The sequence below is a fragment of the Cucurbita pepo genome, chromosome 12, assembly GCF_057944985.1.
Source record: "Cucurbita pepo subsp. pepo isolate OVF chromosome 12, ASM5794498v1, whole genome shotgun sequence".
In the NCBI taxonomy this organism is placed as follows: domain Eukaryota; kingdom Viridiplantae; phylum Streptophyta; class Magnoliopsida; order Cucurbitales; family Cucurbitaceae; genus Cucurbita; species Cucurbita pepo.
The window spans coordinates 14634471-14659021 of record NC_141809.1 but is presented as its reverse complement, the minus strand read 5'-3'; the positions used below and the strand labels follow the sequence as shown (position 1 = coordinate 14659021).

The window sequence follows — 24551 nt, the reverse complement described above, 5'->3', positions numbered from 1 at the left end:
TATAATTATTATTTTTATTTATTTATTTTCTAAGTAAAAAGACATCAAAATTGGAATCACCTTATGAAAGAACACATGAGAGTGAAGTTTTAGCAAAATCTCATTTTGGACATTTTGGAAGTCCACGTAGGAGTAAGCTATTGGCTAGAAATGGATGACGGACACGTGTACAAACCCAATTGGCCAGAAGTAGATAAGGATATCAACTGAATGGCTGTCCCCCTATCCAGCTTTGTGTGGTTGCCACTCGACACAAACAAATAATATTAACAAACCCTTTGATCGCCACTCCCCAAATTGCATTTTTCCCCCATTTTCCTCCCAAAGTTCAAGAGCAAAACAAGCAAATGGCCGCCGTCACCTCCGCCGCCGCCGCCACCGTGCGCTCTTCTCTGGTTCAGAACCGCCCCCTGCCGGCCGCTTCACCCGCCCCATTCCTTCTGGGTGGGTTCTTTTGTTGCTATGCTCTTACAGTTATATTTTAAGCTTTTGAATGGTTAGCTCGTGATGTTAGAACTTGACTCGATGAATGAATCAATTTATAATAGAATTGGCTTTAGATTGAATATGGATTCTCTTTAAATCGATTTTTAACGAACAATTGAACTAGAACCATTTAGATCAATGTTATAGAAGTTGAAATATACGGTAGTAGTATGTTTAATCGAGTTTTTTCGGTCACCTCTTTGATGTAGGGTTGCCTGCTTTGGGAAAGAAAGGAGGAGTTAGGTGTTCTATGGAAGGGAAAGCAAATGGAGATGTAGAAAACAAGTCGAGCACCTTAGGGATGGGCGCGTCGTTGGTAGCTGCGGCTTACGCTGCGTCGATGTCGAGTCCAGCCATGGCTTTGGTGGATGAGAGGCTGAGCACCGAAGGGACTGGCCTTCCATTTGGTTTGAGCAACAATCTTCTCGGTTGGATTCTTCTTGGCGTGTTTGGTTTCATATGGGCATTCTACATTATTTACACTTCTACTCTCGAAGAAGACGAGGAATCGGGCTTATCTCTTTAGGTCATACTAGTCGTTTTATTATTGTTGTTGTTTTAGATCGTTGTGTGGATATTCGTCTCTGGCTTGAATCGTATAACCTTTTGAGTTCATGTCGTTGAAGCTAAAGCAAATTGGCTCAAAACTACTCTATTTCATACCTAGCTCGACAAAGAATAAATGTATTTTATCATGGTAAAGTGAACGTGCTATGAGGATGGATTTTAACTTTTTTCGGAAGAAGTCATCACGTTTTTTCATTTTCCTAGATCGTTCACATTTTCAACACCGATTTATTTCAATAAATTAACCTCGAGCAATTTATAGGTTATCAATTTTTTGCTCTTAGTTTACCCGTTGTTTGTCAACAATGAATTTATCTCGAAGTGTTTGTCAATGACACCTAAGAGAAGTACATGAATGAACTCCGACCATAATTGAATGCCAAGGTTAAACATGTTTTGTTTGAAGTAGTCCTATGTTGGATGACTTCTTAAGAATTTTCATGGGATGCATCTAAATGAAGACAAAATATACTAAAATGACTCATGTTGATGTTCGAGAATAGTTTTTACTCTTAAAAATAAGGGATGACTTAACCATATTGCAGGAGACTGCTCGGGCTATTAAGTGTCTATATCGTAGGGGAATGCCCGAGCTATTTAGTGTCGAATCCGAATTCCAAATACTAATATGGATATAACTCATATATTTTCCATTAAAAAAGTAAATATAAAAATTTATATGGTTATTTTCATGCGTGTAAAGATAAAAGGTGACAGGGATGGAGTATAAGAGCTAGGGAGAAAAAGTGGCACGTGCGAAGGTAGTGAAGTACCCAAACTACCCTCTCAATGTGGCCGTTGAGCTGCGAAATTATCGCTGACATGTTTTGGCCCGATTTTCCTTTTTTTTTTTTTAATTTTAATTTTTATTACTTTCCTAAATACTTCTATTTGTTATGATTGTGAAAAGGAAATTAATATGAAGAAATTATTGAATTTATATATATATATATATATATATAAATCCACAATTGTGCTAGGTGTCTTACCGAAGGATATAGATTGGTACCGTGGCATTAATTAGAAGTATAATTAGATATTTATTATCGAATCGGACGACAAGATAAGTATAAAGACCAAAATGACCCTCAAAATAAAATGGACATCAAAATTTCATAAATAAATAAATAAATAAAAAAAGTGTAGTAACGGATAGATTGGGAACGAATAGAAAAACAATAAAAAGAAGAAGCCCTCACGTGCCTTTCTCCAAACTCCAACTCATCGAAATCAACGGAAATGGGCAATTTCGTAATTTCACTAATACACGTTCCACCTATATATTTCATTTTCCCCGAAATCTTGCAAAATAAACGCGCGAAATCCCACCCTATCTCCCGCGCCTGTTCTTTCTCCCAATCCCCTCCGCCCCCGCCGCCGCTATGGAGCGCTTCCACCACCACCAAGGCGGGGCCACCACCACAACCACCACTAGTAACGCTACCAACTCCGACCTCAAGTGCGGCAAGAAGCGGGGCAGCTACAACTGCGGCCGATGTGGCCTCCCCAAGAAGGGTCATGTATGTAACCTCACTCCCACCACCACTACCACCACCGCCATCACTTCCACTCCCACCACGGATTCTTGCAATTCCGCTCGCGGTTCCACCATCGACCACGCTTCTCATTCCCACCTCCGTCGCGCCCTCTCCTTCGACGAGGCCGACGATCTTCCCAGCGGCTTCCACTCCGACCTCGACGATGCTGACGAGGCGGAGCTTGGCTTCGATTATCCCGAAATTGATCCGGACGCCTCTGGATGCTTGCCTGCGAGTTGTCTTTGGGAGATTCTGAGGAGGCTGCCGCCGGCTGGGATTTTATCGGCGGCGACGGTTTGTAAGGGCTGGAGAGAGACGACAAGGAAGATTTGGAAAGCGGCGGAGGTGTTGAGATTGACAGTTCCGTCTAGGGCTCAGGTTGGATTTGTTGGTTCGCTGTTGCAGAAGTATTCTAGACTTGTGACACTCTCGCTTAGATTGGAAAGGTTAGGGCTTTTGATCGGACTGTTTAGATCTATTGGTTCTGGTTACCATGAGTTAATGCGATAATGTGTTTAATTGAAATGTGAGAAACGAACTGGATCTGGATGTTGTTGAACTAAAAGTGACAAAAATTAGGTAGATGAAATGATTTGGGCTTTGATCTGTGATGAACTTGAGGACCTGATCTTTTTAATCCATGGTTTTTCATGGTAATAGAACTTCTTGTAGTTGATGACTTTAGATTCTGATCAAATTTATCCACTGTCATACATGGGGTTGACTTTGATATCTTTGGTCAGAAAATTTCCCCTAAATTTAGCTTGCAACTCGTACTTGCTAGCTAACTCTTTAAGTATTTATTTTACTTTGTGGCTCTAAAAATAAGGTATATATGAAATTCTAGCAATCAACCTTAATGAATACTTGTAGGCAGTGTAGTTTGAAGGTCTGATTGTGTTAACATATATATTTCTTGATGTAACAGCGACTTGGATTCGATGTTGTTGGCTTGCATTGCATTCTCATGTCCTAGCCTTGAAGTTTTGGAGATTACTAAGTCTCAATCATCAATAAATCGTATCACAGGGTAATTCAATATCTTTGTGTCTTACATTGTCCAGTAATTTATTTTATTTCTTCTTTTTGTTGATCCGTGTTTGTAAATGACTGTGTGAAAGTGGTAAGATGAGAAGAATAGTGATAGGTGAAGTTCATAACAGAAACTGTGATCCAATGACTGATGTTTGGCCAATTCTTTTTCTCTCTAATATACTTATTCTTTTTGTTGATCCATGATTATAATTGATTTGTGAAAGTGGTATGATGATGAGAATAGTGACAGCTGAAGTTCATAACAGAAAATATGATCAATGACTGATGTTTGGCCATTTCTTTTTTTGATCTAATATACTTATTCTTTTTGTTGATCCATGATTATAATAATTGACCGTGTGAAAGTGATGTGATGAAAAGTTTAGTGACAGCTGAAGTTCATAGCAGAAAATGTGATCCAATAACTGATGTTTGGCCTTCTTTTTAATTTCTAATATACAGTGGTGAACTTGGTCGTTTTGTTGCCGATAAACGATGTCTTAAGACTCTTAAGATGGAAGGTTGTTCTAGTTTGGGGAGTTTTTTCCTCTGTTCACCGAGTCTTGGCACACTTTGGCTTTCAGATCTTCGCTCCCTCTCTAAGATGGTTATAACTCTTTTCCTTTTATCTCTTACAATGGCTACCTCTGTTGGAAAAGGAAGTTTGCTCATCCACTTACTATCTTGGCAGGCTTTCAATTGCCCCAATTTAAAGGAGATTTCCTTGGAGTTTTCTCGTCAAGAAAATGATAGCACTGACCTTGTTGCGATGGTTGATGGAATGGGAAGGGGTTGCCCAAGATTACAGAACATACACATCTCATCTTTCCGTCTTTCTCATGCTGTAGTACTAGCACTCACAGCTGCACAATTGAGGTTTGTGCTACTAGTGCTCATTTAGTATTGCAACAAGCTTGTGCGAAGTGAATTTTTATCTTGATTGTTCAGGGTGGATCTTTATTTTCATACATACTTACCATGGATTATTCTTTTGTTTTTGCATTGATCAGTGAATTGCGGATGCTTTCACTTGTTCTTGGAGTTGACATCACTGATGCTTCTGTTGCTTCTATTGCTTCAAGCTATCCAAACTTGGAATTGCTTGATCTTAGCGGGTATGCATTTCTTTTACTAATCTCACGCACCATTGTAATCTTGAGAATAATGTAGGAAGTGTTGAAGTGATTGGTGCAAGGAGTCCATGTTAAAGGGTCACATGTTTGAGTAAATAATGAAACTGTTCTTGACAGTGAATTGCTTTAGAATTTATCATCTCTTGCTTAAAAATGTTTCCTTAAATTGCTAAAGCGAGCTTATCGATATCATATTATTCTGAAGCCATAATTAGTATAAAGAGATCATCTGAATCGACCATTGATCTTGTTTTCAGGTCTAGCATCAGTGACAGTGGCATTGGAATGATCTGTAATGTATTCCCAGATTCATTGTCTAGACTTCTCCTTGCCCTCTGTCCCAATATCACTTCAAGTAATCACTCATATTTATATCTTATTTTTGTGTAGTTTCATCTTTGTATTAATTTTTTTAGTATGCTGGGTCTTGATTTCCGGTTGCTGATGAAGTTGCCCGTGCTCTACAGGTGGCATACAATTTGCAACGGCTGAATTGCCACTTCTTGAACTCATGGATTGTGGGATGACAATTTGTGACCCTAATGCTCAGGATTCTACATCTGAAACTGGTGATCGTGAGTTATCAAAACAACCAAACTCTAAGTTTCACCTCATTTACCAAAAGCTGATCATCAAACACAACCACCTGAAAAAGCTGAGTTTGTGGGGTTGTTCCGGTTTAGATGTGAGACTCTTTAGCCATTAGATATCAAATCTATACGCCATTAGTTTCTGCGTTCTTAGTCTGTTCTTCACATGCAGGCTCTATATCTTAACTGCCCACAACTAGAGGATCTCAATCTGAACTCTTGCAAAAATTTGCATCCAGGTGAGTTTTTTTATTTTTCTCTTACCTCTTAACTGATGATCTCCTTGAAACTGACTATAATCCATATATCAGATGGCAAGTTTTTCTCCTAATAATATTGGATATATATGTCTGCTCGCAGAGAGATTGTTACTTCAGTGCCCCAGTTTACGAACTGTGCACGCATCAGATTGCAAGGAGTTAGTAGTTGGAGCTATTCGAATTCAGGTACACAAATTGATTGCTTCACTTTAATCTCCTACTGAATTTGAGGTTTGGTTACCTGGAAAGTGGCGACAGTCCATGTACATGGTAGATGGCTCAAAGAAGGATCAGCACTCTGATGTGATTATGCATCTCTTTTGTCCATTTCAGCTTCATAAGGCTGCTGCACCTGATGAGAACCTACTATCATGCAAGCGCTTGGCAGATGGCTCAAAACGTATTCGAGTTCCACCTCTTATTAATTCACAGGTAAGTCAGAACTACTCGTTATCCATATAGCGGTCTGAACATAAACATGGTTGTTAAGAACATATAGCCCAAGAGTGAGCTTACACTTGTGAGCTTAATGGTAACTAACAAGTTTAGGAGTATTTTAACACGGTGTCGGAATAAAAAAAAAGTCTAATACTCAATTTCATGTAGTATAATTTCTTTCTCAATTGTTCAATTCACATATTTGGCTTCATGAATCCAATTAATATCCTAATCTGACACAATGATGCATACACAAACTTCATGTAGTAGTAAATAACAGTGATCTTGTTCTTGTTGGCAGTCATCGGATAATTACACGAAACGAAGAAGGGTGGGAAGCCATCAGTGTAACATTCTTATGTCTTAAACAGTTCAGAAGTTCAGAATGTTTTTCTTCTTGGCACACTGATAGTAATTGTGCGTTGTGTATTAGAGCCAATGAAGGCAGAGTGCATCTGCCATCCATTTGGGGTTATAGGCAGAGCTCCTCGCTTGTGTAAACATTTTTATTTGTAACACTTCCACACTTCCTAAAACTATATTTTTCAGTATGGAACTGAGTCCAGTACCCAGAGCCAAGCCATACATGGAAAGCTTATTAGGGTTTATAAGTTCTTTTTCTTTCCCCCCCAATAAAGAACAATAGTTATTTATGATTATTATTATTTGAGCACTACTTGAGTGACTCCACTTGGTTGTAATAAGTTCATGTTCTGGACGATGAGATTCAGAGTTCAGGGCAGGACTTGGAGGATTTATTATTCAAGGTCACCTACATGAGGTTGTGGTGGTGGCCCTCCAAATTCTTGGATGCTCGGTCAAACGGTATAAAACTATTAGCCACATTGGTTCAGTCTCAATTAAGAGGCTAGTTCCTTTGACTCGAGACAGCTCTCTTTTGCCTAAGTATTATAGGGGAAATCTCGACCTAATCTGCGAGGCTAAATAGGTACGTCAAATCTCAACTATGTTCAACTTTATGCTTCATTAAGCTTGATTCTTGGTTTTTTGATACCATCGTCTTCCTTCACTTGCTATCGATTGATGAAGGTGGGTTTGAAGAATTTCACTTTAATCAAAACTGAAGCAAAATTGAAAAATATCACACATGCAAAGACACTCAAAAGACTAGCACACGTAATGCATATTAATCGATCACGAACACACAGTCACAATCCACATGTGGCAGAGAGACAAAGAAACACATCAAATTAAAAGTTTGATTAATACCCAAAGTTCGAACTTTTTTCTTTCCTTTTCTTTTTAAATTCTTAAAAGCGTTTTTTAACACAATTTTAAAGCTTAGCTATCCATTGCATTATTAGCACAAAAAAAGACATTTTCAATAAATAACATAAACAGCAAACTCAAAACATGAATGGGTCATCCACATAAATGCCTTCTTCAACCATCCACATGACCTTGTTCCCTATGCTCAACCATCCATATGGAACATTTCCATTTAATTATTGGCCCTCTCCTATATATATATATAATAATAATAATAATAATAATAATATATTTAAGAAGAAATTTCAAGAATCAATCATTGAAAAATTATTATATAAATTAATAAACAAAACAATGTTATTATTACTACAAGCAAACAGGGAGTTTATTATTTAAACCCAAATCCATAAATACTTAAACAAAGTATGTTAGACAAATATCAAACCAAGTCTTAAAACTTAAGCAAATAAGTATATATGACAAATATAAAACTACCACTTAAAACGCTTTCACATCTTACTTAATCATACAAGGAACACCCAAACAACCCATCTACCTTCTTTTCTCGAATCTGAACGTTTTTCTAAATTATCGATATTTCGATAATTAGGGTAAACTAAGACTCGAGATCGAACTGAGTTAAGTTGCCTTTGAGTTTACTTGCTTAGCTTCTATTCTTGCATTTCTCCACGGCCCTAGGTGCTGAAATGAGGAGGGAGAGAAATTAAAGGCTAGGTTAGAAGGGTATTGAAGTAAGGAATGATGCTAATAAAGACGTTCGTTGTATTGACCAATGTTAACATTTTCACTTAAATCTTTGTCGAGACAACAAACGGGTTGTGTCAAGAAATTTAGAGGAGTAGGACAGACAATTGGTCAAATATGTTAGTATGGAGTCAGTAACTCTGTTAGAGACATTCTAAGGATAAGTAAAGAAAGATAATGACTTTCAACAAATTAAAAGATATTGATATTTAAAAATAAATAGAACTAAAAATGATAATTTAACCTAATATTCTTAGATTCAACACTTCTTTTTATATTTTAATATTATTGCATAAGATCTTAGACCAATAATTAATATTATTTTAGCTCACAAATTAGGGGAAATAATTAAAAATAAATTTTAAAAACTACATTCTATTTTTAAAAAAAAAAAAATTAGTGGCAGGTTAATAATTTTCAATTCTTAAAATTACCTTATTTTTTAAATTAACTGAAAATTTTTTTTTATTTTTGTATCAAATTCATCAGTCACAACTTATATTTGAAAAATTAAGAAATAAAAATTGTATATTATGGGGGTGGAAGAAAAACCCTCTTAAAAATATTGTTTTAGGGTTAGGAAGATTGATGATAAAACTTACCGAGTCCAATGGCCTCCTTTCCTTTCATGATGCGTAGACGTTTGCAAGATTCAACGAACATTCTATATTTGTCAAAATAAATGGAATTAATGAATTGGTACGTTAACATCGAAATTTATGGCTCCAAAAAAATACTGAAACTTACTCCCATGGAACATCTCCAACCAGCATCCAATCACCGTCTTTGTCTTCATAAGTTGGAACATAATCAGAGCCACTCAGAAGATCCATCAACTTGCTCTCGTTCATGAAATCCTTCATTTCTTGAGATCCACAGTTACCTCGAATAATATAAACGAAACCCAGATTCAAAAAGTCACCAAAGAAGTCAATAAGTAAAGAAGAAGAGTAATTGACGAGAAATTATTCATGGTCGAGCGTATATGAGATTGAAGCCTCTCGAACTAATATCTAGAACAAATTCTTGAATCTACATCCAACGGTTATTATTTGTTAGACGATTACGGTAGCTTACTAATGGTGGTGAAGGAGCCAAACATGGCAGCGAGAGCATCAGAGAGTTGCTTGTAGCTCTTGTACATCTTCAAGTCCACTTTACGCAGATATGGCGCGCCATCCATGCTTACTTTCACGAACGCCAACATGTTGTTCTTTCGGAACGATCGAACCGGTGGCCATCCCACAACTTGTGCCCTTCGCGCATTCACGAAAACAGAAGAAATCATTAGAGGAGATTCACAAAAAAAACCCGAATTGCATTAAATAAATTTGAGTTTACTTAGCCGGAGGCTTGGCTGGATCTGCCGTGAGGACGGTTTTGTCATCGTTTCTCGGGTTGCGATGAGCAGCAACACCGTCATCGTCCCCAGTGGCTTCTTTGGACGAAAGATTAAGCTTGAGATCAACCTTGGAAATGGTCTCACTGCTGACAGTTTCAGCAAAGCCTCGTTTCCGAGCCGTTATCTCTCCCGATTCGCCACCGCCACTACTGTTGTTGTTGTTGTTGTTTCCGGGCAGACCGAGCCGGAGCTCGGTCTCTTCAAACTCCATCTTCTTCTTCTCCGCCATAAACTCTCTCTCTCTCTCTCTCTCTCTTTTGGGTTGTATGTGTATTATGATCTATGAGTGAAAGGCTACACCTTTTTGCTTGTTTGGTTGGTTGGTTTTGTATTATGAAAATAACCCGCGGGTGAGAAGGAGGGCTGTGTACGTGCTAAACATACATGGCGGTGAGGTGGGTTATTTTTCTTTCTTTAATGGATGGGGTTGTGAGACTGTGAGACTGTAGACTGTGAGACTGTGACCTGTGGAGGGTGAAGTGAGGCGGTGTCTTCCAAGCTTCTGGGATAAGTAACGAGCGGGTGAATTTAGCATTCCACCGTCTTCTCTGCCTTTCTCTTGCCTTTGACTGTTATTATTTAATTTAATTTAATTTATAGGCGTAAAAAAAATTGTTATTTTTAAAAATTATTATTGGTTGTTAATTTTTTTTTTTTTTTTGTTAATTATATGTGATATTAATATTTTGTATAATTTAATTTTTATAATCTTATTTTAATGTAATTTTATTAATTAAATAATAATGTGACAAATTTGTTTAATAAAATTGAATTATTAGGGTTTGATATGTTGTATGGCCCATACCAATTTATTTTGTCTAATAATTTTTATTTTTTACTTGTTATGTTGCATCAAATTAATTAATAACATTATTTAATTAGCTAAATAAAAATAAATCCTTTTTTCCCTCTGCATTTTAGTTTATGATTGGCTAATAATTATTGGCCATGAAATGGATGATGTTTGTATTGCACGCGCCAACAAATAGCTATCTAGTAATTGGCCGACCGAATCACAAATTTTGAAAAATCGTTCATTCAAATTGGGTATTCAAAAAGATGTCACGATAACATTCTACACTAGTGATTACGTACAGGGCCATCGAGTATTTTGTATGTTGAGTGGGTGCATACTCTAATGGCATAGTCGAGTCGGGTCGTGTTAAATTTGATTGAATAGTATTTGCTATCAACACCCACTAAAGAAAACATGGAATATGGAGATGTTGGGGTGTGCCCTTTATGTGTAGCAAAGTGCTTTATAATGCCTTCAAAAAGATGAGAAAAAAAGAATAAAAACCAAGGCTTTTACAAATGGTAGCAACAACACTCGAACCTATTTGTTGAAAAAAACAACAAAAGAAAAGAAAGTTTTCGAGACGACGTTCTCAAAAGTGTAAGACCTGAGGCATGTGAAGGTTTTCTCGTGTCAAACTGAAATTGACCCTCGAGTGCAAAAGTAGAAGAAAGTTAGCTCGATTCCAAGATTCACTTGTTATGAGACTAAACTATGTTCTGAGGCGTGCGAAGGTTTTCTCGAGCCAAACTGAAATTGACCCTCGAGTGTAAAAGCAGAAGAAAGTTAGCTCGACTCCAAGATTCACTCGTTATGACACTAAACTATGTTCTGAGGCGTGCAAAGGTTTTCTCGAGCCAAACTAAAATTGACCCTCGAGTGCAAAAGTATAAGAAAGCTAGCTCGACTCTAAGATTCACTCGTTATGAGACTAAACAAAACGACCCATCAAACTCAAACGGGATGTTTATTTTTTCATAAGCTATTGACGAAACCCTAATTGTAGGGACTAAATTGTAAATAGTGAATAAATAGGGTTATTATTATGAAATAGATTCATTTGGAAGGTGGGGGCAAATGGGAAGGGAGCCCACATGGAAGGACATGTCATGTGCATAGATTCATTTGGAAGGTGGGACCCACTTAATGGCCCATGTGAAATTGTAGGGTTTGTGTCACCAAAGTCTCGAACCCTATCCCATGTGCACCGGTGCAGGGTATCCCACTGGCCCCTCCCCTCCCCTCCCCTTTCTTCTCCATCAATTCTAATTTTAATTTACTTTTTTCTTTTTTCATCTATATTTGTCTCGGTTTAAGTTTACGTCGCTCGCCGTACACGGGAATTTGGCTCGATGTTAAAAAGTAAGAACTTACGACGGTTGTCTTCTCTATAAACGTTTACATTTTGAATCTTGAGTCAATATATGAACTTAGGTACGAGATTAAGCTGGTTTCGTATATATATTTTTGACCTAAACCCGACATGGTTTCTATTTTAATTTCTCGTAACATAGCATATAATAAAAACATTATATTATATATATGTATTGATGTAAGATTAAGTTAAAGAACATTATGAACCTTGTTTGGCAGACAAATGAGTATCAATAATAATTATAATATTATGATGATATAAAGCCTAAGTTCGTCTTTTAATAATGTGTATTTAATGGTCAATGATATCTTTATGAGCCAATCTTCACGTTCCCTTTTAATTCATCCCTCTTCTTTTAAGACTAATATTTTAATAATTATAGGTTTACTCGATCAACCTAACGTTCCACTTGTCATGGCAGCGGACTTGCGATTGTGCGACACTCACTTTCCAACGACAAATGAGCTAAGCCAATTCGTTCTTGCGTCGCCTACGGCCAAGCAACGTATGCTCGAGCCTCTGACCTTGGTTTTAAGAGAAGGTTTTAGAAAACGAGGGCAGAGAGAGATTTTTTAAAAAGACATTATATAAGCAAGCAAGAGAGAAATAACAACGGCTCAGAGTATATAACCTTGGGTAGGGAGAAGTTGACAACTAATTTAATTAGGTTATATGAACCTAACGTTCCCGTGTGACGTAAATTGATTCTAAGAGTGAATATTATATCTGCAAATCAACACAAGTTCTCGAAATTAAAGTGGGAGGTAATGAATTCCTATAACCAAATAATATAATTAGGATTTCGTTCTAAGATCGCGTTAACGGTAATGTTGTGTCAAGAGGATTTGGTCTTTAGGTTAGTCGGATTTGTTATATTAGCTAATTGGAAGCTTATTGAGCTATGCTCGAATTGACATGTTAATAAGTGGGCTTTGATGTAGAGAGAAAAGATAAATGATACCGACAATGAAGATATTAAAATTTAAGAATTTGAAAGCGATATTTTTGGCAAGTTTTTTAATTTGTACCGACAAGCTCGAGATTATATTTATTAATTTGAGTATAAATAAATATATTAAAAATATATTTTCGATTAAAATGTGAAATTTTTTTTAGTGAATTAAAAAATTAAAAATTGGTTTAAATCATTAAACTAAAAACAAAATGATTTATAATATATTAATATCCAAATAAAAGATGAAAGAGATGTTAATTGGGCCAATGTCCACAAGTCCAAAGACCGTAACACGCACGTGTGGGAGGAGACCCCACAAGTCAAAGTCCATCATGTTTCATGTCACACGTGTGTTCCAACAATTGATTGAATCCTTCGCTTCCTTGCATTAATTACCCTTTTAATTAATTAATTCTTGGTTTCGAAATTTTTTTTTTTTTTTTTTACCAATTTAATTTAGATGGTTCGAGTCATTTATTTAAATTGTTATTTTTAAAATATTTTTTTCAAACATTTAATTAAGATTTGCGTGTTTAAAAATTGTTGGAGTATAAAAATGATAAAGTTATATATATATATATATATATATATATATATATATATATATATATATATATATATATATATATAAATGTATATTTTAAAATTAACAATAAATTCAGTTCACGAAAGGCCAGTAAGAACATTTCCTTTCAACTAAACAATAATTGAGGGAAAGATTCAATGCACAGAACACATAAAAAGAAGCTTTCAATGAGATTGACCAATTGATTCTCCGTTCTACCAAAGCAGCAAAAAAGAGAAAAGGTGAGGATCCAATGCATTAATGAAAGAGTAGTTTTCTTGTCTCGATATTATCTATTCATGTAGTAACAAAAATTGTTTAAGGTATATATCTTCGACTTTTTTCAACCGAGCATAGTTTAAACTCAAACGTTGGCTGTAGCTACTTATTGGGTACGCGTTTAATCGAGAAGTATCAACGATGATGCTCGAGAGTCAAAATAAACCCTAAAATTTTATGTTCCACGAAAGCTTTGTAGGGTAGTGGGAGAGTGTTAAGCAATTATGAAGGAGAGAGCTATTGGAGTGTGACATTTCTTGCATATCTCCAACTTATCTTCAAATTCGAGCTGTCTTTGTTTGGTGCAAATCCTATGCTCGTGGACTTGTTTCCTTTCACATCCAATGTCACTAACCTAATCTCTTTCAACGTGTCCCACGTCTTTGTGTATGATGTGCTATGTTTTGTAGGGCTACTCAGTTTTAATATTTACTCTATGAATAGTTCGACATTCGAGAGAGTTTGTATTCGAGAACGAGATGAGAATATCAATGCAGAGAAGTACGAGAAACTGGTTAATCTCATGAAGAAAGTGTATACGTATTTTCACCCTAATTCAACCATGATTGTAATGGACCTGTAACGCCAATGTTCTCATAAATAATAGATCATGATGTAAGTGGATACGATGACGTTTGGTTTCAACCCAGAATTCAAAAAAAATAAAAAACCAAACTATACCCTAAGTCATACATATTAGATTTAGAGCGAATGATGAAGTGATGTATACGAGTTCAATGACTAATTCGTTTATCTTATGCATTTTATTTAAACTATTTTCACTTTATTTTATTTTTAAAAAATTAATTAAATAAATATTTGCACTCATAAGAAAATCGGTATTTTTTTGCTCCAAATATTGCTGGTATAATTTAATATGTATCCAAATATTGCTCGTATAATAATATTGTCGATAATGTATATGGGGATGGATGACCCTCTATACAGTTTGGATCTGAATTATTCTTTTACAAACAATAAAGATCTAAATTTTTTTTTTTTTTTTTATGGATCCTTTCTTTCTCGTGTTAGCCATCGGTTGCTGTCATGAAAAGCCTGCTTCAATGGCGGTTCTCCGATAAACCTCTTGCTTCTGTTCCTTTCATGATCCTCAGCCTTTTGCAAGACGAGATGAACATTCTGTACATTTTGAAAATTTAAATTTCAGATCAGAAATGCACTTTTTGTTTAGAACAAAATTAAATGATAAGATCTCATAAATGAACTTACTCCCATGGAACATCGCCCACAAGCATCCAGTCGCCGTCTTTGTCTTCGTAAGTTGCGGTGTAATCCGATCCATTGAAACCTTCTTTCTCCGAGTAACCACCTAAGAGATCGAACGAGATTATTTGTTAAGCTACTGAATCCAAAAGGTTAAGTTTTTAAGTTTTTTTTGTTTGTTAGACATTTTCCTTACCGAGATTGAACTTGAACATGTTTTCCAAGGCCTTCACGAGCTCGGTGTAGCTTTTGTAAATGGTTAGATCAAGCTTCCTCAAGTATGGAGCTCCGTCCATGCTCACTTTCACGTACACTCCGCCGCAACTTTCTACCTCGTTTTTCTTTCCGGCCAAACAATTCCTCCGGTTCGATCGAACCGGTGGCCATCCAACAACTTGTGCCCTATAATAAATCCTTAACATTATTAGTTGAGAACTAATTACGTCTTTCTTATACCTTAAGTCGTTACTAGATCTAAAACTCGAATTTGAGTTCGAGTTTTTTTGTGCTTACTTGGAGGGAGGAGATTGGGAGCTTTGATCGAGGCAATTCCCGGCATCCGAAACGCTGCTGTTACTTTCCTTATCAATCTCTGAAAAGGGTCTCTTGTTCGGCTTTAACCCGCTGCAGCGATCGGGTTCGTTGGAGCCGGGGAGGCCGAGACGGAGCTCGGTGGCTTGGAGATCTCGGTCGTTAGAAACTGCCATTTTCACCATTGGCTTTGGAAGTTAAATTGTTGGAGGGATTATGAGAGAAATGAAAACTGTGAAGAATTGATGATAATGTGGAATATATATAATAGGAAGAAGCAAATTATGGTCTACATGAACTCTACCATTAATAATTTGACACGTGTCTTCTCTTTGCATTTATGATATTTTATTTTCTATGAAAATTAATTGTGTGGCTATGTATTTTCCAAATATATTTTTTAAATTATCCTTTATTAATATTTTTTTTATAAATTATGAAAATATATAATATATATTAGGAAAAAATATTGAACATTAATTAAGTAAATAACAAAGAAATACAAATATGATGACACGTGGGCGCTAGGCTAATTATGTGGCGGTGGCACGTGGTGTAGAGCATCCCGTGTGTGTCAAGCGACAGATATGAATGTTTCCCTAAAGAAGGACACGCTGGAGGATGTGGTCCGACGTGGAGGAGACAAGCCTTAGACAATTACAGCCAATCGTATTAAAAGACCTTTGACCAAAAACAAACGGCCAAGATTAGGTTTTGAAAGGCCCAATCTTGGACCGTCGGATCGAGTTAAGGCATTTGAAAACAGGTTCATGTGATGAGCGGGACCCACTTGATTGATAGGGCAAAATGGAACAGCGTGGGGCCTTCTCTTGTGGGACCCGCTTCTTTATTTTAAAAAACATTTATGAGATTGATTTGATTTGATTGGCATTTTCGTAGGAATGCATGTGAGCTGTCAAAAGCTTAGGGCTAACTGTTAATAACGTTCGATGAGATCTCACAATAGTTGAAGAGGGGAATAAAACATTATTTATAAAAAATGTGAAAACTTATTCCTAGTAGACACGTTTTAAAATTGTGAGGCTGAGACGATACGTAACGGGACAAAATGGACAATATCTGCTATCGGTGAACTTGAGTTGCTACACCATCTTTTTGCCCCCTTTGAATAATCAGTTGTCTTGATGTGCCCGAGGATCTTGAAATGCGGCTTAATGAGAAAGAGGGGTGGAAGAACCTAAGAATGGTACCTCACAAATTCTTAGACTCTGTGGCTATTACCTCGTTGTTGTCATTGTGATCGTGGTAGATTTTTGCTATTCAAAGCTCTTGGCTTCGTGTAAAACTAAGGAGGATTTTTGGCAAGTGCGCTCGTGTAGGAGAGTCCTCCACTGATATTGACTACAAGCCAAATTGGATGTGACTTGTTATGTATAAATAATCGTTGAATTAAGTCGATTGGATTAAATTTGTACAAAATTTGTTTCTTATTATTGATGTGACGTCCCACGTTGGTTGGGGAGGAGAACAAATCACCATTTACAAGGGCGTGAAAACCTTCCCCTAGCAGACGCGTTTTAAAGCCTTGAGCGGAAGCCTGAAAGGGAAAGCCCAAAGAGGACAATATCTGCTAGAGATGGATCTGGGTCGTTACAAATGGTATTAGAGCTAGACACCGGACGATGTGCCAGCCTTCTCGCTGTTCCCCGAAGGGAGGTAGACACGAGGCGGTGTACCAGTAAGGACGCTAGGCCCCAAAGGGGGGTGGATGTGGGGGTGGTTCCACATCGATTGGAGGAATGAAAGAGTGCCAACGAGGACGCTGGGCTCCGAAGGGGGATGGATTGTGATGTCCCACATTGGTTGGGGAGGAGAACAAATCACCATTTATAAGGGTGTGGAAACCTTCCCCTAGCATACGCGTTTTAAAGCCTTGAGGGGAAGCCCGAAAGGGAAAGCCCAAAGAGGACAATATTTGCTAGCGGTGGACCTGGGTTGTTACAAATGGTATTAGAGCCAGACACCGGACGATGTGCTAGCCTTCTCGCTGTTCCCCAAAGGGGGGTAGACACGAGACGGTGTGCCAGTAAGGACCCTGGGACCCAAAGGGGGGTGGATGTGGGAGTGGTCCCACATCGATTGGAGGAAGGAAAGAGTGCCAGCGAGGACGTTGGGCCCCGAAAGGGGGTGGATTGTGATGTCCCACATTGGTTGGGGAGGAGAACAAATCACCATTTATAAGGGTGTGGAAACCTTCCCCTAGTAGACGCGTTTTAAAGCCTTGAGGGAAAGCCCAAAGATGACACTAGCGGTGGATCTGGGTCGTTACAATGCGGGTGTGGAAACCTTTCCCTAGCAGAGGGCACCGAAGGGGGGTGGATTGTGATGTCCCACCTTGGTTGGGGAGGAGAAAACCTTCCCCTAGCAGAGGGCCCTGAAGGGGGGTGGATTGTGATGTCCCACCTTGGTTGGGGAGGAGAAAACCTTCCCCTAGCAGAGGGCCCTGAAGGGGGGTGGATTGTGATGTCCCACGAAAACCCCCTAGCAGACGCGTTTTAAAGCCTTGAGGGAAAGCTCAAAGAGGACAACCGCTGCGGGTGTGGAAACAGACGCGTTTTAAAGCCTTGAGGGAAAGCTCAAAGAGGACAACCGCTGCGGGTGTGGAAACGTTCCCCTAGCAGACGCGTTTTAAAGCCTTGAGGGAAAGCTCAAAGAGGACAACTGCTGCGGGTGTGGAAACCTTCCCCTAGCAGACGTGTTTTAAAGCCTTGAGGGAAAGCCCCAAAGAGAACAACCGCTGCTAGCTGTGGACCTGGGTCGTTACAATTGAATTTTAAGTTTTATATATATATATATATATTTAAGTTTTAAGGTTTAATATTGTTAAATGAAAAATTTATAGAAATTTTATGATAAAAATTGATTCAAAAAATTATTTTTATTTTATTTTTCATTTTTTAAAAAACTTATTATTATTATTATTATTATTTAAAAATCTAAAACCCTTTAACGAAACCCTCGGCCAAGAGTTTGGCGCGGACGCAAAGGAACACAGTCGAAGATAAGAGGGAAATCGAGAGCGATGATAATGGCGGTAGAGAAAACCCTAATTCTTTCTTCGTCGTTTTTATCAAAGAACTGCATCTTCTCCTTCTCAAGAAACAAGTTACGAATCGCTTCCTTGTCCCCTCTTCTCTCGCATCTGAACGCTGCTAAACACAGCCGTTTCGCTACTCGTTTCCCAAAATGCTTGGCTATGGAAAACTACAGCACTTACTCTGTGTCCTACCCCAAACCTTCCGAGATTCCATGGAAGAAGGAGCTCAGTAACTCGGTCAGTCTCATCGGGACAGTTGGTGCGCCCGTGGAGCTCAAGCACCTACCATCGGGCAAAGATGTCGCGTGGACGCGACTTGCTGTGTGGAAGTCATCTACTGAAACATCTTGGTACTGATCTAATGTTCTTTCCCAAATGGGTTTTTATGGTTACATTTTATAGAATATTGAATGATAATGTGATTTTTTGTTTCGGGGGGGGGGGTGCTTATGAGGATTAAATTAATTTTCGAATATGAAGAATAAGCTCTTGTGTAGTTTGGAGTTGAGATGTTAAGAATATGGAAGTTTTAGGACCATGCATGGTTATAGACTAATTTCTGATTACGGGGGAGTGGCATCCCAAAATTGTTGTCTTAATTTCAGTAGGATTTGGAAGCCATACGAATCTTTAAATGAACTTCTGTTTCATATAAATTTTCGGGTTTTACCAAGTTTGGAAGGAAGTTATTCAAATGCCTCTGTTTGGGCGTTGACAGAGAGGATGTGTGGAATTTGGCACATTCTAAAATTCTTAACAATGGAAGTTTATTGCTGGTGTTATTATGTATTTTGTACTTTTTGGCTCGTTTATCGGATTTTTCTTGTTTGTATAGCTTTTGCTCTGTAGTTTCCATCTTACAAAAGCTCGTTTTTCAAATTAAAAAAGTGTTATTTCACTAAATCTATCCTACCATGAAGTCCACTAATCAATTGGCATTTGAAGCAAATTATCTGCTAAAGCATTCTAGAATGATTTCATTCCAACTGTTGTTAGGATTTGCCCTGTTACCCATCTCAGCCGCCAAGTTGTTAGCTCTTTCACCATGTTTAACTTATTAATCATCCATAATTATTGTAATTTCATTGTTTATGTTCGTAATTTTTAAAAGTTGTTAAGGTATGTGGGTATGAAGTAACGACTATTGGTTGGCCTATGGTCATTGGGACAGGTAAAGAAGAATTGTTGTTCTTGAAGGGACCAAAGTACTCAATCTCCCAACTATTTTAATTTCCTTCTAAATTCAAAATGCCAGCCTCCGCTGAAATTGTTCTTAGAGTGACTCATGTCCATTGGAATTAGCAAGGGGTTGAAGTTTAGGAAACAGTAAATAGGTAGGAAGTATGGATGATGAGACCAAGGATCTTCTAAAAATCTAAATCAAAGAATCCTGACTGCCTTTAAATTTCAGGAGGTGATCCACTTTTATATCAAGAAATGAAACCCTAAGCATATTTTGAACAATGGGGACATCATTCTTATAGCTTCCTTACATATCGTCTATGAATAACTTTGCACCAAGTACCATTTGTTCATTGGCGAAGCTTATCAGTGAGGACACCTCCCACCAAGAAAGCTGAGTGCCTGAGCGCATGCCTAGGTGGAACTTTTAAAATTATGACCTTGCACTTTGGGCTCAGATGGCCATTATGCTTCAATGCACTTTAGGAAGATGCACAAGTCTTTTTGGTGAACAAACTTACTACTTCGAGTTTGTATCATCGTGTTAGTTATGTAGGACAAATGTTATTACATTATTAGAAAATTGTAGTCATTAGCTAGGGATTTTATTAGAGAAGTAGTCATAAATAAAGTGTGGCTTGAGATAGGTGTATAATTGGGTATTATCTGAGGAGAGAACTAAGCCTCTCTAATGCTTGGCAACCCATTGTAGTTCTAATCCATTCATTAGCCTTATCAATATCATATTTTCATTCATTTCCATTTCCTATTTTGTTTCCTATCAAATTGGTGTTAGAGCACCAACCACTAGGGAATATGCCCAACTATTTTCTAGTTATCTCCTAGGGGAACCCTTACTAATGGTTAGTGCTGCTGATTTTTGAGGGAACAGATTCTGATATTTGGGCTTTGATAAATTTATCCAGTCAACCAGACTGAGTTAGACAAGAGATCAAAGTTTTTGCATGTTTGATGTGGTATTAAGTCTGTACCATGGATTGATAGGACTTGTGCAAACTTGGACATATATCAATTTTTCATTCTAGAATGATTTCTTCCCGTTCAAATTGAATAGTTAGTTACTAGCCATCAAGGGGTGGCCCCGTTGGTTAAGGCATGTGGTCTCTAAGTGTCGCCTACCTCATGTATTCCAATCTTCAAGTGAGCTTAATAATATGGAAAACTCTTGATGTTTCCATCTTGGGGCTGGCTCAATTGCTTTTGAATAGAGAGTTGGATAGCCACTAGTTTCCTATTGAACCTTTAAAATATTGAAATATTAAAAGTTGACACCCACAAGGAGGCATAACGACCTATAGAAAGATACTCTAATCCAACAAAATTATACTAAGATCATAATTACAAAAGACCTAGTAATTGACACCCACAAGGAGGCATTAAATTTCATCACCACCCAAACATTGTAACATGGTCTCTTCATCTCTCCAAATATCCTATTATTCTTTCAAGCTAAATGCCCCACAAGATAGCAAAACCCAGCAAATTCTCAAGTCAGACCACTCAAAAGGCAAATCGAACTGATTCACTCCTTTTGACATACCAGAAAGAAGCCTGGTAGTACCCTGGTGTGTTAGCTAGTGGGCTAAATCTTTCAAACACTTAGTTATCCTTTGTCACTCTGCTCTGTTGATTAGCATTTCCGATAGCATTTTTTGTTAGCCTCCCTTTCAACTTTTGGTTCCTATCAAACTTTTGTTTTCTTTGATGATGAGAAACAAGTTAAATTAAGATAGAGAGGGAAAAGTATGGGGAAAAAAGGCATAACATTGTTGAAAGACTCCCCAATTCTTGCCAGCCAAATCTTCCACAAAGTGCTACTTTCATTCCTTTGCACGGCAGAACTTTAAACTTCAGATTTATAGAGAGATACAACATGACATTTCAATCTTGAACCGTTCAAATGTAAAGACAATTAGGACTATGACCCAGATCAATATTTCGCTCTTTCAGGATAAATTTAGCATTCTGGGATGAATTGGCACATGTTGCTTCTCAACACGTTCAGAAAGGCAACCAGATATATGTATCTGGCCAGATGGTCGCAAATGTAGTTGAAGCTGATGATGGAAAACAGCAAACTTACTATAAGGTTTTCCCGTCCTTGTTCTCATTGTTCCATGGTTTTCTGTTGATTCATGAAGTAGATTCTGATGCTTTCATATCTTTTGCAGGTTGTAGTTCAGCAACTGAATTTTATAGAAAGAAGCAACTCAACAGCCCCCCATTGTGACCAAGACTCTAATTCCGCAATGGAAGGCACGGGATACGGGATATTCTTTAATTTAAGATTATTGGTATGACACTTTGCTTCAGAATCTTATTATTTGATCCTATCAAATTTCTCCGCAGGGAAAAAGCTCGGCAGTGATGCTGTTGATAATATGGGGGGGTCCACACAAGAACTATGGCAAGCATTCTTTGCCAATCCCGTTAACTGGTGGGACAATAGGAAAAACAAGGTACTTGATTAATTATTCTCTTGCAATTTTCAACATTCAAATGTCTTCTTTTTGGATTTAAATGTACTTAACATGGACCAAGTCTGGTATTTTGCTTGTGCTTTTATGTATTTTATTACTTCTAATTGTATTTTGCCATATTGATGCATAAAAAAACCTTGGGAACTTACAATGAACTGCATGACGTAATAACACAGTTTTATGCATGTTATTATTTCTATTGCAGAGGGCAGGCCACTTGGATGCTTGCATTTTCTTATACGAATAAATTATATAGGTTTTTTTTGGTTAAGAAAAAGAAACAACAATAATAAAAAGCAAAATGTTCCAGGGATACGAACTCCAAAGGGGAGTGGGAATAAAGAAAGAAAAAAAACAAAATCAAGTATTTATAGAAAAAGGAAAAATCAAAAACTTTGAGCCGAACACAAGCAAATAGTGGTTACCCTGCGAACAATATATTTATCCAATAAAACACTCCGCCTTCTTTGAACCAAAAACTTTTAGAGTTTGCAAATCAAGGCTGAAGTGAAGAAGGCTTCACAAACCACCCCTAAAGCAGCCGCAGCTAAAAACAAGGTTAAAACAAACACAGTCGACAGGAACACTGCCAAAAGAATCTTCAATCAGAGCTTTCTGAAAAATTGTTGGATGGATATTTACAAGTATTCAAATACCAGAAAACTAGGTGCAACCTCACAACTGTTTGAGACAAATAGCTTGAAAATATATGCAAACAACGTGAGGGCAGCATTTTCAACAGCAAAGGAACCGAGTGTAATTGAGGCTGTAAAGATTTAAAACAGAGCAGACTAAAAACAACTTATCATATGCCGAAAAGGCAAAAGCAACAACAAAGGAAGGAGCCAGCACAAGGCATGGAAAAAGCAAGCTTCCACAAGACCAAAGATCCCAAAATAAAAAGAAAAAAAATGCACAGCCACGAAGACGATGAAATCTCTAGGAGTCCATATGCTTGAAAACTTGAACTTCTTAATGTCTGTGATTTTATCTCGTAAACCTCAAGACCACAGACCCTTGGGAGGGAGGAAAAATTATCTCATAATGTGTTCTCATGAATGGAGGAGTGGGACTTTGTATCAGAGAAATAATTTAAGAGGGAGGTTTATTTCTTCTAGAGAAATTTTACATAGAACCCTATCAATATCTTGTTCAGATGAAATTTTATCATTCCCACTGTCAATTGGAAAATTGAAATCCAGTTCCTCACTAGTAAGACTCACCATGGATTCGTTGTCTTATTCGAGCACATCCTCCAAACATTGACTCTTTGATTGGTCCATTTGTTGAAAATATGTCATCCTTTGACAGACCTTTGTCAACTAAGAGGCTGAAATTCCAAAAGAGGGGAACTGGGAGAAGAGTTGAATCTTGAGCCAACAGTCATCAGCAGACTATTTTTTAGTTATCATATCAAAATATGATTATTTATTGTATATATGAAATGGTGGGCCTCAATACTTGAAAAGGAAAGTAAAAGGGTTCTACCCTCCCTTTGCAGGCCATTTTAGACATCCTAAACGTCATCTTTTGTTAGTATTTTTAGGTTCCTTTCACTATATGATTCACTTGAATCCTTGATGAGAGATGAGATTCACTCTTTAATGTTAATACACCTGCATTTTGATTCTGCTTGCAGAAGAACCCAAAATATCCAGATTTTAAGCACAAGGACACTGGGGAAGCCTTGTGGGTTGAGGGCTGGAATAATCCACCTTGGGTGAAGTCCCAGCTTGCACTATTGGACATGAGAATGGGTTCTCTTGATAATCAGGAAGCCAAAATGGCTAACTTTGTAAACAATTTTTGATTTCCCATCTTACTGAACTGACTCTGGATTCCTTTAAATTGTTTCCAACAGGGTATTAACCAAATATATATGGAAAGATTCTCTTGTGGTTCCTGGCTTGTATGGTCTGTAAATTGATGTGCTACATGTTAGATTGATAGTAATTCAAATTTTTCTTGAGGGTCGGTACCTTTCATGATGGTATGTTGAAATATTTGTTTGTGTGTGACATTAGTTGAATAAATTGTAAATGATACTCATCTTTAATCTTTCATGTATTACGTTGCGTTTTAAAAGAAAAATGATTAAAAAGGAGAAGCTTAGAAAAGGTCAGGAGCAAAAGAGAATTCTGTTAGTAACAAAACCATGAGAACCAAGCAATTTATGTGCCAACTTTAGATACCAAAGGATTAACCCTGTTTGCTTCAGCCAATAATTTGGTTCTTCACACTGCTTAAGACTGCTTTTATTATTCCTTATGTATAACCAAGAAATGCTCAAAGAAAAAGAAGCTTTATGGGTCAAACACATTCTCTCTCTCTCTCTCTCTCTCTTCAATGATTTATTTGCCCAATAATGATCCATGAGAATACAAAAGTCTTTGATAACTTTGGCAGACACAGCAAAGCACCATCTGCTGAATTTTGAACATAATGCTTCCTCTTGTTTCAAAGCTTAATTATAAATTTAGTAGAATTGTTGTAATCTCTGTGATGGGCTCAAGTCCGCTAATGTATTGTTCTCGTTGGACTTTCTTTTAGGGGTTTCCTATAAGATTTTAAAACGTGTCTACTAGGGAGAAGTTTTTACACCCTTGTATAGAATGACAACTAGTTACACGATTGTTTTGTT

At 37.4% G+C, this 24551-nt stretch overlaps 5 protein-coding genes across 5 annotated transcripts; 3 read left to right on the top strand and 2 right to left on the bottom strand.

Annotated features, from left to right (window-relative positions):
* Positions 1 to 275: 275 nt before the first annotated feature.
* PSBW (photosystem II reaction center W) lies at positions 276 to 1188 on the top strand. The gene is made up of 2 exons (XM_023692859.2): positions 276 to 444; positions 696 to 1188. Exons 1-2 carry the CDS (start codon positions 348 to 350, stop codon positions 1010 to 1012), a joined length of 414 nt encoding a protein of 137 aa, XP_023548627.2. The 5' UTR covers positions 276 to 347; the 3' UTR covers positions 1013 to 1188.
* Positions 1189 to 2363: 1175 nt separating this feature from the next.
* Positions 2364 to 6706, top strand: LOC111807226 (F-box/LRR-repeat protein 17). The gene is made up of 11 exons (XM_023692855.2): positions 2364 to 3037; positions 3520 to 3621; positions 4089 to 4233; positions 4318 to 4502; positions 4637 to 4741; positions 5017 to 5114; positions 5227 to 5444; positions 5522 to 5588; positions 5710 to 5795; positions 5943 to 6041; positions 6349 to 6706. Exons 1-11 carry the CDS (start codon positions 2436 to 2438, stop codon positions 6412 to 6414), a joined length of 1773 nt encoding a protein of 590 aa, XP_023548623.2. The 5' UTR covers positions 2364 to 2435; the 3' UTR covers positions 6415 to 6706.
* An 890-nt stretch (positions 6707 to 7596) lies between these two features.
* On the bottom strand, positions 7597 to 9732 carry LOC111806618 (auxin-induced protein AUX28). The gene is made up of 5 exons (XM_023691990.2): positions 9384 to 9732; positions 9120 to 9298; positions 8790 to 8925; positions 8645 to 8706; positions 7597 to 7979 (listed from the first exon to the last, which is right to left on the bottom strand). Exons 1-5 carry the CDS (start codon positions 9671 to 9673, stop codon positions 7942 to 7944), a joined length of 705 nt encoding a protein of 234 aa, XP_023547758.2. The 5' UTR covers positions 9674 to 9732; the 3' UTR covers positions 7597 to 7941.
* A 4524-nt stretch (positions 9733 to 14256) lies between these two features.
* LOC111806627 (auxin-induced protein 22D) lies at positions 14257 to 15410 on the bottom strand. Its single transcript, XM_023692001.2, has 4 exons — positions 15152 to 15410; positions 14835 to 15040; positions 14645 to 14744; positions 14257 to 14554 (listed from the first exon to the last, which is right to left on the bottom strand). The coding sequence occupies exons 1-4, from the start codon at positions 15352 to 15354 to the stop codon at positions 14476 to 14478; spliced, it is 588 nt and encodes a 195-aa protein (XP_023547769.2). The 5' UTR covers positions 15355 to 15410; the 3' UTR covers positions 14257 to 14475.
* Positions 15411 to 18138: 2728 nt separating this feature from the next.
* Positions 18139 to 23818, top strand: LOC111807491 (protein OSB1, mitochondrial). The gene is made up of 5 exons (XM_023693233.2): positions 18139 to 18577; positions 21381 to 21519; positions 21602 to 21686; positions 21780 to 21889; positions 23550 to 23818. Exons 1-5 carry the CDS (start codon positions 18213 to 18215, stop codon positions 23718 to 23720), a joined length of 870 nt encoding a protein of 289 aa, XP_023549001.2. The 5' UTR covers positions 18139 to 18212; the 3' UTR covers positions 23721 to 23818.
* The last annotated feature ends 733 nt before the right edge of the window (positions 23819 to 24551 follow it).

Coding starts and splice junctions, on each gene's coding strand:
- PSBW (XM_023692859.2), top strand. CDS start 348: ATGGCCGCCGTCACCTCCGCCGCCGCCGCCACCGTGCGCTCTTCTCTG. Junction 445..695: donor ACCCGCCCCATTCCTTCTGG/GTGGGTTCTTTT, acceptor TCTTTGATGTAG/GGTTGCCTGCTTTGGGAAAG.
- LOC111807226 (XM_023692855.2), top strand. CDS start 2,436: ATGGAGCGCTTCCACCACCACCAAGGCGGGGCCACCACCACAACCACC. Junction 3,622..4,088: donor TCAATAAATCGTATCACAGG/GTAATTCAATAT, acceptor TCTAATATACAG/TGGTGAACTTGGTCGTTTTG. Junction 5,589..5,709: donor TTGCAAAAATTTGCATCCAG/GTGAGTTTTTTT, acceptor GTCTGCTCGCAG/AGAGATTGTTACTTCAGTGC.
- LOC111806618 (XM_023691990.2), bottom strand. CDS start 9,673: ATGGCGGAGAAGAAGAAGATGGAGTTTGAAGAGACCGAGCTCCGGCTC. Junction 9,299..9,383: donor CCAGCCAAGCCTCCGGCTAA/GTAAACTCAAAT, acceptor GAATGCGCGAAG/GGCACAAGTTGTGGGATGGC. Junction 7,980..8,644: donor AAAGGAGGCCATTGGACTCG/GTAAGTTTTATC, acceptor TCCTCATTTCAG/CACCTAGGGCCGTGGAGAAA.
- LOC111806627 (XM_023692001.2), bottom strand. CDS start 15,354: ATGGTGAAAATGGCAGTTTCTAACGACCGAGATCTCCAAGCCACCGAG. Junction 15,041..15,151: donor TCCCAATCTCCTCCCTCCAA/GTAAGCACAAAA, acceptor GATTTATTATAG/GGCACAAGTTGTTGGATGGC. Junction 14,555..14,644: donor GTGGGCGATGTTCCATGGGA/GTAAGTTCATTT, acceptor CAAAATGTACAG/AATGTTCATCTCGTCTTGCA.
- LOC111807491 (XM_023693233.2), top strand. CDS start 18,213: ATGATAATGGCGGTAGAGAAAACCCTAATTCTTTCTTCGTCGTTTTTA. Junction 21,520..21,601: donor AACAGCAAACTTACTATAAG/GTTTTCCCGTCC, acceptor TATCTTTTGCAG/GTTGTAGTTCAGCAACTGAA. Junction 21,890..23,549: donor GGGACAATAGGAAAAACAAG/GTACTTGATTAA, acceptor TTCTGCTTGCAG/AAGAACCCAAAATATCCAGA.